At 39.8% G+C, this 16,855-nt stretch overlaps 1 protein-coding gene across 2 annotated transcripts in view; it reads right to left on the bottom strand.

Annotated features, from left to right (window-relative positions):
- The window catches only part of SYTL2 (synaptotagmin like 2), a 101,916-nt gene that overhangs the window by 24,525 nt on the left and 60,536 nt on the right, over window positions 1-16,855 (bottom strand). For both annotated transcript variants that reach the window (XM_024763610.1, XM_024763612.1), the window contains exons 5-8: window positions 13,414-13,495; window positions 12,062-12,176; window positions 10,144-10,947; window positions 6,864-6,932 (exon numbers count right to left, since the gene is read on the bottom strand). In XM_024763610.1, coding sequence (XP_024619378.1) covers window positions 6,864-6,932; window positions 10,144-10,947; window positions 12,062-12,176; window positions 13,414-13,495 — 1,070 coding nt within the window. The remainder of the gene's footprint in view (window positions 1-6,863; window positions 6,933-10,143; window positions 10,948-12,061; window positions 12,177-13,413; window positions 13,496-16,855) is intronic.

Genomic DNA, 16,855 nt, shown 5'->3' with positions numbered 1-16,855 from the left:
AGAAAATGACAAATTCTATTAATTTTCTACTAAGGAAGGTGATCAACATTAGTCGTTGTGCAATTTTGGTTAAAATGTTCCAGCCAGAGAGCATCCTTTATCATTTCATCATTCTAATCAGCTAACTTCTAATCCCTATTTGTTCCTGGGTTTCTCTCCCAAAATAGCCAGGTTGCTCAGAATAGCAAACTGAGACAAGCCCTATCTTTTATAGCCTGGCTGAAACCAGAAGCCCAAGTCCACTTAGGTGAATATGGTAATTGATTAAGATCTCCATCCACTTAGCTAAGGCTGGAGCCAAAGAAATGCAGCAGGCCAGGCAATGCCCTTATAGGTGGAATCAGGTGAGGTCATCAGACTGAGGCATACCCTAGAAGGGGAGGATCCTGCAGATAATTGCAAACAAGAGGGAGAGAGTGGCAACAGAAACACCACAGCCCAAGGTATCTCAAGGGAAACTTCCAGCCTTGCACTTTGTTCCTGGTACTTAGCCACTAATGTGGTAAACTACTGTTCTTAAAAGGGAAATGTGTGACCAGTATGGAAGTTTCTTGCCACAAATCTTACTAGAGACTCCTGTATGGACTGCCAATTAGGAAATTCTAATTAGCTCCAAGAGAAAAGCACACTTGGATGTTTTAGAGGTACTCTCTAAACCCCAAAAGTTCTTTAAAAAATATTTTTGAAACCTAAAAATTCTATCACTGATCAGTGAGAATAAAGTCAGATTCTGAAACACTGCCTGATGGGTAAAGCTATCTCTATGTAACTCATCTGATTAAAGAAGATAAAAGGAAATGTAGTTTTTTATTAAGAAAATCTAGGGAGAACTGAAGTACAAGGAAGAATTTAGTACTATTTGGGATTGTCAAATTAATCCCAATTCTAAAAACTACACCATCCTTTATGTCAGCATTACATAAATCAACTCATTAACCAATCAGTTAAAAACCTCAAAATGCTCACTGGAGGTATTTCTGCCGCTTTCTGCCCTAGAACTGATGTTTCCATCTGAAATATCAGAGTCAGAGAAACCTTCTTTTTCTTCCTTTTTCTCTTGTCTCTTATATGGTGATGCCAGAATCAATTCAACTTTACTTATTTTTGTAGAGTTTTCTTTGTCTGTCAGGAGAGGAATGGGTTGCCTATTTCTGGGCACGTTCATTGCTTCAGGAGCCTCTTTGAAACCAAGCTCCTGAAAAGCCCCTTCTCAAACTACTGCAACCTCACTTTCATAATTCCTGTCCTCTGGGGGTTTTATAGTTTCAGTGGTCCCTATTTCATGGTCCACAGAAAGTTGCGAGGTTCCAGGGATCTCAACCCCACTTTCAAAACCACAGAGATCTATTGGTAAATCAGTCAGCTTTGTCTCTTCCCAACACTTTATCAAGTTACCTGACTTGAGATTTGAAAACATTACTCTTAAGTTTCGTTTCCAAGGCCTTTGAGGCTGTCCAGTAAAAAGAGGGCTCTTTCCCCAAGAACCTGGCCTGCTTTGACTGTGAAGGCTCCTTCTCAGGAGTTTCTTCCTTCACTGACACCAGGAGCTGACAAGAAGGACCGTTAGATGATTCTTTAAGGAGTTTCTCAAAGCCAATCTCAAAAGCACTCCCAGTAATTGATGGAGCCTCAGACTTTTCTGCTGTTTCTTTCATTTCCTTAGGATGGAGTTCAGAAGCAGCCTGCCTGGGCACCTCAGTACTACCTATTAACTTTGATGAATAAAGAGTCCCTGTATCACTGTCATATTTTGAGCAGGGGCTTTCAATTGTTTCCTTCAGTAGTTTTTCTAAGACAGCACTGAATTCAAGGAGCTCTGATTTAGGTTGAATAATTGTTTCCCTCACAGTTTCTGTCACTTCCTGAGATAACTCTTTGCCATCCTGAGCAACAGTAGAAGCAGATGAGTTAAGGGTTTGTTCTGATGGAGGCATCTGGGCAGCTAAATAAGATCCAACTTTATGAGTTTTATCAGGAACTACACTGAAGGAATACAAATCCTTTCTGTCTGGAACTATGCTGTCCATTGTAGTCTGTGATGGGATAACTCCCAGAGAATTTGAGGGGCTACCTTCTACCTGCACGCCTTCAGGAAATTCTGCTTTTACTTCTCCAGAAACTACTTCCCTCCCTACTGGATAAGTCAACAAAGCTTCTCTAAGTAGCTTTTGTAATACAGCCTTTACATCATTCAGTGCAGGTTTGGATAGAAGAAGAACTTTTTCTACAGTCTCAGAAATTCCCTTTGAGAAGGTAGTGCCTTATTCTGAGGAACAAGATGAGCATCCTTAGAAGAAGGCATACCTTGGGGAGTGTTGGCCACATCCCCAAAAGAACCCTTTCTGTGGTGATAGGAAGGTTGATCCAATGGGTTAGAACCTTCCGCAGCCATCTGAAACAAGTTCTCCGTGTTTAGCTGGCACTCACCGCTTTGAGCTTTCTGGGAGAGAGCTGAATTTCCCAAAGTTTCTGCCTCTGGAAAAGAAGCTAGTATCTCTCTCTGATAGGCTGATGTGTTCTGACTCCATTCTATCCCTTTTTCATAAACTCTACTCTCTTCAGACTCAGAGTCGATCCTACTGGTTGCCGGTTCACATTTGGTTTGCGAGGGAGAGGGTGGAGGTCCAGTTGCTTCCTTCAGGAGTTTGTCTAGACTAGCAGTCATAGTGTTCGAATTGACCTTTGGAGGAGCTACTGGTTTGTCTATATGCTCATTAATGATCTCCTCAGGTCTTTTGGCTTCTTCCTCGGTATCAGCAAAATCTGTCTTTCGAGGCCATGTCCTATTTTCAGAAATACCTGGTTCAAGCGCTTGTTTTTTATGAACTTTTCCACCAGAGGGCTGGATGACTGGTGATGAGGCTTCCGAAAGCAGCTTCTGTAAGCTGTCATTAAACGCGTCTCTGTAGTCTTTAGAGAAAACACTTGTTTTCACAAGGGATTCTTGAATCTCTCGGTCAGAGTAATCCTTTTCTTCCTTGAACACTGGAGTAACAAACCCTTCTGTATTTTTTCCCATGTTTTCCTTTGATGACTCATATCCTGGCAACTGATGAGTGGACTTTCTGGGTGGTCTCAATGGAAATGTGGTTTCATTTGGTAACACCTGGAGTGTGCTCTTTGAATTTAATTTCTCTATTTCCTCTCTTCCCGGAACTTTTTTCTGGCTTAGAAGCGTCTCTCTTTCATGGGTATTTTTTCCTGATGATTTAATGTCACTGAATTCTTCGCGTTTCTGGCTATTAAAAGGCACAGAATTTTTTTGGCTTGTGGTAGTATTCTTCTCAATATTATCTTGACTGTTTGGATTGGCTCCTAAGTCCCAAAACTTTCTCAAATTCTCAAATTGAGAGTGATTATAGACCTGTTCTGTATTGGGTTCATCCATTCTTTCTTTTAGGGACATAACTTTAAAGTTGGGATTCCATTCACCAATTAGAGATCTGTCTTTCTCCAAAGAGGTATGTATTTCACTCCCAACATTTGAAGGAAGTTGCAGTGGTGGAAAAGTAATGTCCTTTTCATAATGCAAACTGTCTGTCACTGGTAATCTTCTCATAGGCTCAGTTGTCTTACTCTGAAACAGAGACACTTTACCTGGTTGGCCAGCTGAAGGATCATTTTGGGATGGACCTGATATTTGGGGCCTGGTCTCTTTAGTTTTATTGGAGGAATAAAATTGGCAGAGATGGGCTGCTTGACCATCCTTATCTAGGACCACTTGTTTGGCAGTGACTTGATTATTATATTTACTACAGCCTGTAGATAAACTGTCCATGGACCTCACAGGCTGATATGCTTTAGCAGAAAGTCGTTCCTGACAAAATGAAGATGTCGGTTCTTTATGAGTTAAGTTAGCAGTAGCTTTCTCACCTTCCCAAAAGGATATTCTGTCACTCACTCTTTTGTATTTCTCTCTTTGCACTTGGTTTTGGGGAACCTCACCTGCTTCTTGTAGTTGGACCTTAGGCTCCTTCCAAGGAGATTTATTGTTGGTAGCCTCAGGGGGTGACTCAATAGTCTCTGATTCTGAAGAAGCTTTTAGGATGTAACTATCTCTTCCTTTGCTCTCTCTCTCTGCCTTCACGTTGTCTTTCAAACTCCATTGTTCGATAACTGTTGAAGAGTCAAAATTCACTTCTGACTTTCTTCTGTTTTTTTCATAAACACAAAGCTTGGGCTCTTCTTCACCTAAACTGTCAACATCCTTAGTGTTGCGTGGAACTTGATCTTCTGCATGAGATCCTTTGCAAACACTGTAGGAGTAGTTATTGGTTGGAGGAAGTACCCCAATTCCTTCTCCTACGTTTTTTGAACCTTGGCTATAGTCCACAGTTTTACTCTCTTGATTTGGACTAGAGATTTCAAATGGTTGCAGTATGCCTGGACTTTCCTTGCCTTGTGGGGACAAATTAATAGATCTGGGTTTGATATTCACATTTTTGCCATTTCCAAAAGGCATATTTTCCTCTACCTGGAATGTTGAATCAGATCCCACAGGTGTCAATTCAACTTTGGTGGATAACAGAGCCTTTGAGCCATTTTCTTTTTGACCGGTATCACCTGTCACCAAGGCAACAGCAATCCGTGACTCTGAGTCTGTTTTTTCTTTGGGCTTTATTTCTTGGGAATATTCGAGAGATGATTTCTTGTCATCTGAATGAGAACTTCGGTTAAACCAGTCTAGGACTTTAGATATGGAATCATCGGTTGTCTTCCTTATCTCAGGGGCATGTGGACCAGAGCATGAGGACGTCTTAGCTTTTAGGGACTTGAGAAGACGGGGCTTACCTTGCTGATGGTCTCTAGAACTGAGATGTGGCACCTGAGATGACTCAGGCTCAACGCGAGACAGTTCATCTGCAACACAGAAATGCTTTTCTAAATAAGAAAAGAGAATGCTTAAAGAATTATTATTCAATCACTCACATTATCTTTTAAAAAGGCACTTTGTATTTACATTTTCTACACCATTAGCTGTTTATATCAGCATTTATCTGGAGTTATAATGTAAACCATCCTAATTAAGATATTCTACCAAAGATGCCCTATAACAGTAAAGGAAGGTAAACATAGGCCCCTGGAAGTATGGGATGTAAGCCGAATTGGGGAATTTCTTTCAAGTGTCTGTTTTATTCTAAAAAGTCAAGTAGATTTTGTATTCTGACCCATGTTACATTTTAAACATTAATTTTTCTCAAAGCTTTGCATAAAATAGACACTCCAGGAAGATACATCATGTTGATTTTATGACGCCACCTATCTACTGGCCCACTCATAAACCCTAGAGAGGGCTTACACTCAAGTTCGAGAAACACAGACTTAGGAGATTTCAGAAGTTAGAAAAACAACGTTCAAGGAAGATTAAACAAGGAGCTCCCTCCAAAACATCAGAATGGCACAAGAAGGATATTTGCATCCAAGGGCCTTACTCCTGGTATACTGAACCAGAATCTCTGAAGGTGGGGCCCAGGAATCTTTCCTACCAGCTATCCCAGTGGTTGTTTTGCATACTTCAGTTTGAGGACCATGGTCTCAAGAGACTCCTCCACGATCCCCTATTTCCCTTCTACAATCTGTAAGCTGGAGGTAGTCTCTGTGGGACAAAGTAAAATGAGGACTGATGGAGAATGGGATTTCTACCTGTTCCCTGATGTTTGCCAACCAATGGCTAGGAGGCTAGGGAAGGACACTTAAATTCTTTCTAGTCTACCAAGAAAGTAGAGAGAAATTATACTCCAATAAAGATGTTAAAAAAGAAAAAAGAAAAAAGAAAAAGTAGGGAGAGACCTTTCTGAGCTTTATTCACAGGGCACATGGCACATGTAGATGAGGGAACTCAGGCATTCTTTCCCTTTAGTTAAGACTAAAGGTGTTTCAGCATTTCTTGCTCTTCCTTATAAATGCTAAGCTACACAATACATGTTCTTGAAAATTACGTGAGTTGAATTTTTATGACATTAGCTACATCTGAAATGTACCAGAGATGTCAGTTAATAAAATTACCTCTTTGATTTTAATCATCAACTCTGGCTAAATGCTAAAACAACAAAGGCTTATACAATAATTGGCACATAGTGGATATTGGTTTCCTTTCATAACTACACATTATACTATTAAATATATGTCAGTAATGATAAAGTTCCTTTGAGAAATCTTTAAGAATTCTTTGTTAGTCTGTTTAACAGAAGACTAATAATGAAAAAAATGCTTGTACTACAGTTAGTGAAAAAAAAAAGCAGTCTGGACAGTATGAACATAATTTAAATTATATCCATGCCTGAAAATTATTGGAAGGCCCTACGATTAAACATTAGTGATAGTTAGTGCTGGGTGATATCACAGATGATAATTGTTTTATTCTGTATGCATCTCTTCTTTTCAAATGTTTTTACACTTTTCAAATGAAAGTATATTTTGATTTGGACTAGAGATTTCAAATGGTTGCAGTATGCCTGGACTTTCCTTGCCTTGTGGGGACAAATTAATAGATCTGGGTTTGATATTCACATTTTTGCCATTTCCAAAAGGCATATTTTCCTCTACCTGGAATGTTGAATCAGATCCCACAGGTGTCAATTCAACTTTGGTGGATAACAGAGCCTTTGAGCCATTTTCTTTTTGACCGGTATCACCTGTCACCAAGGCAACAGCAATCCGTGACTCTGAGTCTGTTTTTTCTTTGGGCTTTATTTCTTGGGAATATTCGAGAGATGATTTCTTGTCATCTGAATGAGAACTTCGGTTAAACCAGTCTAGGACTTTAGATATGGAATCATCGGTTGTCTTCCTTATCTCAGGGGCATGTGGACCAGAGCATGAGGACGTCTTAGCTTTTAGGGACTTGAGAAGACGGGGCTTACCTTGCTGATGGTCTCTAGAACTGAGATGTGGCACCTGAGATGACTCAGGCTCAACGCGAGACAGTTCATCTGCAACACAGAAATGCTTTTCTAAATAAGAAAAGAGAATGCTTAAAGAATTATTATTCAATCACTCACATTATCTTTTAAAAAGGCACTTTGTATTTACATTTTCTACACCATTAGCTGTTTATATCAGCATTTATCTGGAGTTATAATGTAAACCATCCTAATTAAGATATTCTACCAAAGATGCCCTATAACAGTAAAGGAAGGTAAACATAGGCCCCTGGAAGTATGGGATGTAAGCCGAATTGGGGAATTTCTTTCAAGTGTCTGTTTTATTCTAAAAAGTCAAGTAGATTTTGTATTCTGACCCATGTTACATTTTAAACATTAATTTTTCTCAAAGCTTTGCATAAAATAGACACTCCAGGAAGATACATCATGTTGATTTTATGACGCCACCTATCTACTGGCCCACTCATAAACCCTAGAGAGGGCTTACACTCAAGTTCGAGAAACACAGACTTAGGAGATTTCAGAAGTTAGAAAAACAACGTTCAAGGAAGATTAAACAAGGAGCTCCCTCCAAAACATCAGAATGGCACAAGAAGGATATTTGCATCCAAGGGCCTTACTCCTGGTATACTGAACCAGAATCTCTGAAGGTGGGGCCCAGGAATCTTTCCTACCAGCTATCCCAGTGGTTGTTTTGCATACTTCAGTTTGAGGACCATGGTCTCAAGAGACTCCTCCACGATCCCCTATTTCCCTTCTACAATCTGTAAGCTGGAGGTAGTCTCTGTGGGACAAAGTAAAATGAGGACTGATGGAGAATGGGATTTCTACCTGTTCCCTGATGTTTGCCAACCAATGGCTAGGAGGCTAGGGAAGGACACTTAAATTCTTTCTAGTCTACCAAGAAAGTAGAGAGAAATTATACTCCAATAAAGATGTTAAAAAAGAAAAAAGAAAAAAGAAAAAGTAGGGAGAGACCTTTCTGAGCTTTATTCACAGGGCACATGGCACATGTAGATGAGGGAACTCAGGCATTCTTTCCCTTTAGTTAAGACTAAAGGTGTTTCAGCATTTCTTGCTCTTCCTTATAAATGCTAAGCTACACAATACATGTTCTTGAAAATTACGTGAGTTGAATTTTTATGACATTAGCTACATCTGAAATGTACCAGAGATGTCAGTTAATAAAATTACCTCTTTGATTTTAATCATCAACTCTGGCTAAATGCTAAAACAACAAAGGCTTATACAATAATTGGCACATAGTGGATATTGGTTTCCTTTCATAACTACACATTATACTATTAAATATATGTCAGTAATGATAAAGTTCCTTTGAGAAATCTTTAAGAATTCTTTGTTAGTCTGTTTAACAGAAGACTAATAATGAAAAAAATGCTTGTACTACAGTTAGTGAAAAAAAAAAGCAGTCTGGACAGTATGAACATAATTTAAATTATATCCATGCCTGAAAATTATTGGAAGGCCCTACGATTAAACATTAGTGATAGTTAGTGCTGGGTGATATCACAGATGATAATTGTTTTATTCTGTATGCATCTCTTCTTTTCAAATGTTTTTACACTTTTCAAATGAAAGTATATTCCTTAAAAATAAGAGTTTAAAAATTTGATGCCAGATAATGTTTTGTTTCCTTTGAGGAATTCTTTTGTTTTCTTCCAGTATAATATAATGAGTGTGATAATGGCTCTCCTAAAGCTCAGAGTTAAAGTCAAACCCTTATAATTCACACAATTAGAGTGTACCATTCTTTTTTGGTCCTGATTTTCTTCTTATGCTCCATTATTTACTTGTATATATTTCTGTGGTAAGCAGGGGGGAAAGCAGGGCATTAATGAGTAAGCAGGACTTTGTATATAAGCTCTGAGACCAGAAGGCCTGTCTGTCAACCAAAATGGGTTTAGCTGATGACGGCTTCTCCCCAGACTTCACGGTGAGCTGAGATTGAGATTTAAAAATCAGAAAGCAAAAATAAAGAGTTAATACAAAATTAGAAAGGTAGTCTGTGGGAAAGCAGGTGCACTTTGAAAATCAGGAAAGGTTTACCATTTTTTTCTATGGATTATAACAAAGGAAAATATTACCAAAGAAATTTTTTTCCTCTTTTGGATAAACATTTAAGTAAGCATCACCCAATTATTTGCTAGTGTTTATTCAAACTTTAGTAGTTTCCTTAAAATGAGTTCCTTTATATCTTGAAGAAGCTAATTTTTAATTTTTTAAAAAAAAATATTCTCTTCTGTTCAAATGATTTAAAATACCCAGGGAGAGGGGTGATGGAAATGCTTTGTCCTTTAAGAAGTGGATTGATTTGAATAAGTATGAAAGTGTACGGCTGAGCAAAAGTGACTCAGGGTCAACTTAATATCGACTAATAAGGGAGGAGGAGAGTAAATGAGTTAGAAACTTGACTGTTGCTACTGTAAATTTTCCTGACTATAAAAATTATCATAGAGTTAGATTAGGACTTAGTGAAGATGGGAGAGAGTACACAAAATGATTTTTCCCATTGCTTCTGTTTTAAAACATAAGAATTGTGAAGTAATCATATAGGCATAGGAAAGCAGTTTGAGGCATCCCCTGAGAGTTCTAAGATCTTCAAGAGAGGACTAGTCAGCTAGTTAGCAGGAAAAAGCAGTACTCTCATTGCCTCTCAGCTCACACCAGCTGAAGGAGAAAGTTCCTCCAGAGCATTTAAAGTCTAAGAACAAATGGATGGAGGCCCTGGGCAGGCCAAAGTATGAGGCTTTTTCATAGTCAGAATTTAAAGTCTAGTTTCCCATCCTTTGAGGCTAAGAAAGTGACGGTTCTCCTGAAATTAAAAGAGAAACCGAAGTTTGGTTAAATGGTAATTGATAAATTTGCATTAGGTGAGTAATAATATATTTACTCTGTACAAAAGAATTAGCATATGTTTATTTCTCACTCTGTATATACACCTTGATTTAACTCAAAGTGCTATAATTTGTTTAGTTAAATTATTGATATGATTTTTTTTTTTTTTTGGATTAAGCATAATGTGCTGGAAAGTGTGCTATCCTGGTTCTTTTAGTTATTGGCGATTGAGGAAAACACGCAAACCCATTAAGAGGCATAAACATTCCCCGGTGGCACCTGCTTGAATTTTAGCGGGAATACCTAGAAAGCAAAATGGGTTTCTACCAGGCTGGCTGGCTGGCCTGGTCATTCCAAGCCCACTGGCTCAGTTTTTAGAGCCTGGTAGTGACGAATCTCTTACCAGCTGGGCTTCTGGACAATTTTGATTCAAGCCTTGACAATTCTGATGAGTTAGCTTTGTGTTCATTGATGGTGTGTGAATTCTCAGTGGACTGTGCTCTTGTAGTTAAAACTTCTTTGGGAGGATGGTGCTCATTAATTGGAAAGGAACCAGAAGTCGTTGGCTGATGTGTTTCATTTTTTGATGTACTTGGGCTTGAGGCTGATGGCTGAAAAAGCGAAGGCTTTCTGTATCGGGAAGGCTTAGGATCATTGCAAAACTCATCTATGTCCCCTGCATCTTCTGTTCCATTCTTCAACCTGTCAGATTCTAAAACACTAAATTCTCCTACTTCCCGGCCATGGACTAGCCCCAGACTCTGTGGGAGTTCATCCTTCACTGCAGAGAATCTCACGTGCTTTAATGGCTCCAGTGAGTTTGAGGAGGAGTCATCTTCTAAAGAATGCTCCTTCTCAGAAATCCTCTCATGGATGGTTAGGCCAGGTGACACAATTTTGCTTTTGGGTTCAACGTTCTGAGGAAAACGAACAGTTTCTGAGTCTGTGCTACTGGAACTGGAATTGCGTTTCAGGATCCCTCTTGGAGCCCCTCTTGTGTTCAGGGAGTCTGTCCTTTGTCTAGGAAAAGACTGGTTATCATCTTGCTTTAAGTCATGCGATTTATAGATCATTTTCCTGGCATTGGGGATTGGAGCCTTGATTTGGGACCCATTCTCAGGGCCTGGAAAAGTCTGCTTTGTTTTCTCTAACTTTTGGCTTGAAATATCCAGGATAGATGACTCTTCTTTGGACTCTGACAATTCATCTGAAAAGTAAAACATATTAGATGATATACCAAATGCAGAATAACTCTGTAATTTAAAACACCTATCATAAACTTAATCTACATTTAGCAAAAACACTAAGTATTAAAGACAATGAAGCATGAAGCATAAATACAGACCTAATTAAAAAGCCTTAAAAAATTCATGCATGAACTTCATTAAATTTAAGATTGCTGTGCTTTACATGATACATAGTTTGTGGTATTTTATACTCAATAAAAATTTTTTTTTAAAAAGAAACTTTAAAAATTCCTCAAGGAGGGTAAAGAAAAAATACAGAAGTCACTTTAAAAAATTCACATATGGAAACCAGAAAAGGGAGCTCAATTTTTTAAAATCTCAATACCTAAAACAAAAATTAATTTTGTTAAAAAGTTAAAAAAAACAGGTAATGTTCCAGTGACTTCTTTTCTGTAAAGTATTTTATGCTATCTAAAGTGTATCCAATGGAGAGGAAAACTACACTAATATTAAAACAGGCTAATTGAAACTCCTAACTCTACTGTTCGTTAATTTTCTACCCCTTGTCCAATCTTTGATGCTTGTGGAATCTTCTTACAGTTGCTTTTGAAGAGATTAAATTGTCTAATGTTTCTTCTTAATGGTGAGAATGGTAAAATTCCATAAGAGGCAGACTTCAATCAGTTAAGCAACAAATCTGATCAAATGCTCCTGGAAGACTGGGCTGATAACTACAGATTCGAGGATTGTAACATTGTCAAGTGGTCTTTTATCTTGAGGCAAACTCTCCATTTTAAACAGAGAACTGTGTCTGTACCTGGTAGACATCCAATAAAGACTGTTAAATGAATGACTGAATGCCTCTGGTCAAAAAATTTCCCAGGTCACTGTGGGGGGACCCAAGACATGGAGGTCACACAAGTGTCAGCTCCGAGACTGGAATGCATGAACTTCCGGTTTCTAAAATTTCTGCTTCCTTCCCTCAGGCAGGAAACCAGTGGGCAAAGTAGAAGAAAACCATCAGGACTTTTCACTTTCTCTTGAAAGCTATTTTGGTTAAAGGAACTCTGAGAATTTCCCTTAGTCCATAGATAACAAAGATAAAAATATCTAGCCCATAAAAATAATATTTACCCTCTTTTGAAGTCTGAAAGAAACCAGCCCTTCCATTTTTTGACTGCTCATTTTTGATTTGTTGAGATAAGTGATCTTCTGGCAGCATGGAGCTATTAAATGGATTCTTCCTTTGCTGGGGAAAAATATTGTTTATTAAACTCATTTTAAATGTCACAGCAGCAACTCAGTGTCAGCAAATGCTTATTATCTCCAATAGTTGGTAGTTTTATCCAGTAAATTCTATCTGGCATGTTTGAAAAATGATGGTCTTAATTAATCTGGTTAGCAAAGAATTACCATATATATGCCATACCAAAAAAATAAAAAAAACCAACCAAAAAAAAAACACAGGACAAAATTGTATAAAGTATACTCAATTCCAGAGTCCTCCAAAGTTAAACCAGAACGAGGCATTCAAATCTAAATCTCACAGAAGTGAAATTTTTACAGATGTGAGACAACATGGGCCTGAACATATCAAAGAGGTGGTCAAGGTCGGGGTAAACCTGAGACTCTAATTAGGGCAGATTCCCACCCGTGCTCTTCCTACTGTATGAGACTCACTGTGATAGATTAAAGCTGTACTAAATATAAGTGTAACTGACCTTTCCTATAAGGATTTAAAAGACAAGGTATCTTGAAGTGGTTCATAGTCACTATCATGATCATCAATTCTAATGACAGAAAAGCGTATCAGTAAATAGAATTTTTTTCAATTGAAGTACAGTTGATTTACAATGTTGTGTTAGTTTCAGGTGCAGAGCAGAGTGATTCAGTTATACATACATACATATACATATATATTTTTTTACTCAGATTCTTTTCTCCTTTAGGTTATTACAAAATATTGAGTATAGTTCCTTGTGCTATACAGTAGGTCCTTGTTGGTTATCTATTTTATATATACTAGTGTGAATATGTTAACCCCTAACTCCTAATTTATCCCTCCCCCCCAGCATTTTTTTATTAATGTAAGACTGAATATCAATATTTGCTATCTGTTGTTTCATAAACTGACAATTCCCTCCCCTAAGCAGACCTCTAACAGAGATTCAGGAAGCCATGAATAGGAATAAGGACTGATATGGAACCAACAAGCCACATTCTTATGCTTCAAAGCAGCAGCCCCCAACAGCATTAGACTTTTCATTCTTTAGGACAAAAAATCTAGGTCTTCAGCAATGCAGTAACATGATATTCATAAAATTTTCCACCACAAGAGTGATTTCTTATATTAAACAGTAAAAATTATCTATGTTTGGTAGGAAAAAAGTACTACGAAATTCTCTTTATTTCACGGTGCTTTGATAAAATGAGAAAAATGGCACTCCTTCCCCAAATGAGATTTTCAAAGTCTGAGCTCAGTCTACCTTGGCTGGAGATACAGCTGACTTCCTTGTGCTTTCCTGGGATGTATCAATCATGGTGGAAGCTGGATTTACCACGCTGGAACTGCAAAAGAAACAATTCAGCGAATAAAAACTTACCCTTTGAGGAAGCTTAAATCACGTCTCTGAAGCCAGAAGCTATTAAGGCAGGATAGGAGAGGAAGTTTGTAAAATCAAACTGCCAGGAAGGTAGAGGGAGTTGGAGCCTAGAGATGATTAAGCAGCGAAGCAAAGGCAATGGTAGAACAGAAATGAAAACAGGCATGAGACAAGACAAAAACCATCCATCAGAAGCCTTGAAGTTTTTATCACGGTACCAGGCACACAGGAGGTTCACAGTTTAAATCTGTACAAATAAACTCACCTCAAAGTCAGGACCTAACATCAGATGCAGACTAGAACAGTGAGCAGTTGTTCTCAAGAAGGGAACATCCCTGCTGAAATAAGGCCCCAGAGCATTTTAGAGATTCCGTAGGCCAGGACCAGAATGGCACTGCTTACTCTAACTCGGGTAGAAAATAGCTAAAGAAAAGACACAGGTGAGACAAGTGATTGGGCAGTAGAACAGAAGAAACAGCAGATCTAAGAGATGCTGTGCTGGGAGGATGGTGGATTGGGGCAACTTACTGGGAACTTTCAACCCAAGTCTTCAGGCTGGCCAGGTGAGTTCTCGTTCGAATACAAGAGGAGTAAAGACAAGCAGAGCATCCAGAAGATGGTGGGAGGTCAGAAGCCTGGAGCTGGCTTAGAAGGGAGAGGAGAATTCTCTAGACCATGATTCCCTACCGGAGGGACAGGGCAGCCCTAGGGTGAGAGTGCAGGGAGGGTGAATGGAGAAAAGTGAGTTGAGCCAGCTCCCTCCTGAACAACTACTCCCTTGGCTGTTGAGTAAGAAGGGCAAAGAGGGTCATAGTGGCCCCCGAGAGGGAGGAAAACGACCCACTCAGACTTCCTGCTCCAGTGGCCCTGCCTCAGGCATAAGAGGGGAAGTCACTATTGGCTGAAAGCACCGTGCCTGGTTAAACTCCACCAGTTCTCCTAGTAGCATCACAGAGTCAAGGACTTGGAAGAAGCACCTCGGAAGGTGCTGGCTTTTTACCACGAAGCTAAAGAACTGGAGCGGGGGAGGGGAGCATTTTGCCCCAAGGCCACAGAGCCTTGCCCAAGATAGTTGTCACTAAAATTATGGACTAGATGTTCTTGCAAATTCATTTCCTTTCCTTCTCTCTGCATGTTGATTGCTACTTTTGTAGTCCCAGGAACAGGCTGAACACTTGAGGAAGCCATGCTCCCTTTTGTTGCCTTCCTCACTGTTCCAGAAAGGAATTACAGCAGATGAGGCAGCTGTATATCGAATACAGCCTGACCGCAGGGTTGTGAGAAAGGGGGGAGGAAAGGGATGGGGAGGGGAAGGGCAGGGAACAAGAGGAGGAACTTATAATGGAGCCAGAATTAAGGCTAATAGAAAAACACATGGCAGGAGGCCTCTGTTCTTGAAACAGGTGAGCACAAACTTGAATCAAGTTATCTAGCGGCCAATGGGAGAAAAGAATCCTGGTCACTGATAGAACTCACAGTAAAAACAGCCAATAGCTCAGGACTAGAAAGCAATGTCTCTTGAGTGTCACTTTAAGAAGCCAGTGAGTGATACGAGGAAGCTTATAGCGAATGCCGTGTTCAGTTTTCTCACAGTGTTTTGTATCATCTCCTTTAGTAAATAAATCAGTCACACAATGAGAGGACCTGGGCCAAATGCTGATGGTTGGGGTCTCCATGGAGACCCTGTCATCCTTCTCCTGTCATCCTCCTCCTTTCTCCTTCCCACTCACCAAGAACAAAGGACAAGCAGAGTCTCTACATTCTCCTCCCTCTGCTCCCTGGAAATCCAGTTCCTGCGCCTCTAGCCACCAGGCCCACAACTGTCCACACTGCATATCATGTTGTCCCCTCCTGCCCAGAGATGAAACCAGTCTCTCTCTACTAAACTCTACTAAACTAAATCCATGCAGCTATGGATTTCATGTCTGCTATGCAACCTCATTCTGTGCATACATATCTTATCTCTCATAGTAAACTGGGAGATCCTTAAAGAGTATCTTGACCTTTTTTCTATTCCCCATGATGCCTTGTACAGTGCCTGGTACACAACTGGTGAACGACTGAATAACTGAAGGCCAGCTGAGCCAGTGCCAGGGAAGGCAGCAGCACACAGGTGCCATGGTTTTTAAAAATATCTATGTTGTTTGCCAAATTACAATGAGGCACATTATTTAGGTTTTAAACAAAATGTCTTTGTTCCTGCTATTCAGAAATCAAGAGAAGAAGAAATGAGGTATTCAGAGCACGCGATCAAACACCAGAAACATACAGTATTCACTGGGTTACCTTGTGGTTGGGATTGGCGGGAAATGGGATGAGGGTGAGATACTTGGTTAAGTACAGTTCACAAGTCTGCTTACTAGAAAAAAATAAAATAAGAGTCTTATGTCTCACACTGTCTCTGAAAATACAGTTACTTCCTCAATTAAGCTCCGGCTTTGCTTCTCTTGAGGAATGCATCAATGTTTTGTTTGCCTGTCTTTTATCTCACCACCATCAATACAGCAACCATCTTATTCTCAGTTGATCTTTGCAACATCCCTGTGAGGTATGTATCCTTCTCCCCATTTTACTAGCGAGAAAACTGAGGCTTGGAGAGCTTAAGTTAGTGAAAGAGCTGGGGATTTGCACCAGGTGTGTCTGACCCTGACTCCAAAGACAATCATTGTAATGGCTGGGCTCTACTGCCTCTGATTTCTCACACGAGTAAAGCAGTGGTTTATGGCAAGAGGACTGGAGTGAAGTCTGGGCGATTTCTTCCTTCCCAGTTATTCTCACATTTGTCACTTCCTTTCCACCCCTACTGATTCCTCCTTTATTTCTGTCATCTGTACTAGCCTCATATCTGACCTCCTGACACCAAATTTCCACTTCTCTAATCCATTCAGCATTCCACCTCTAAAATGGGATGGTCTAAAACAGAACTTTGATCATGTCCCTCTTCTGCTCGTTACCTTTCCTGGATCCTCAAGGCCTGTGGAATGAAGCTGAAGTCTGAACTCCTCAGGAAGGAATTGGAGACGCTCCACCATCTGCCCCACTGTACCCTCCCACTCCACCTTCCTGTTGACCCTCATGCCAAAAATGACTCACTGTCCCTCTTTGCTGTCTCCCCCAACCTATCCCCAGCCCTTCCCTCAAGTGTTTGCTCTACTCTCTTGACCCAAATCCTCACTATCACCTCCAAGCCCAGTCCAAATCTCACCTCCCTTGTGATGCTGGTCACCTATCAGCTCAGCTGGAAGTGGGTCTCCTTGTCTCAAGTCTTACTGCACATTTTATTGGTATCTTGGGATTGGGATTTGCTCCCTGCCTGGTACTATTT

The sequence above is a fragment of the Neophocaena asiaeorientalis genome, unplaced genomic scaffold, assembly GCF_003031525.2.
Source record: "Neophocaena asiaeorientalis asiaeorientalis breed wild unplaced genomic scaffold, Neophocaena_asiaeorientalis_V1.1 scaffold946, whole genome shotgun sequence".
NCBI classification, from domain to species: Eukaryota; Metazoa; Chordata; class Mammalia; order Artiodactyla; family Phocoenidae; genus Neophocaena; species Neophocaena asiaeorientalis.
The sequence above is the reverse complement of the archived record's forward strand: the minus strand, read 5'-3'. Positions and strand labels throughout refer to the sequence as shown.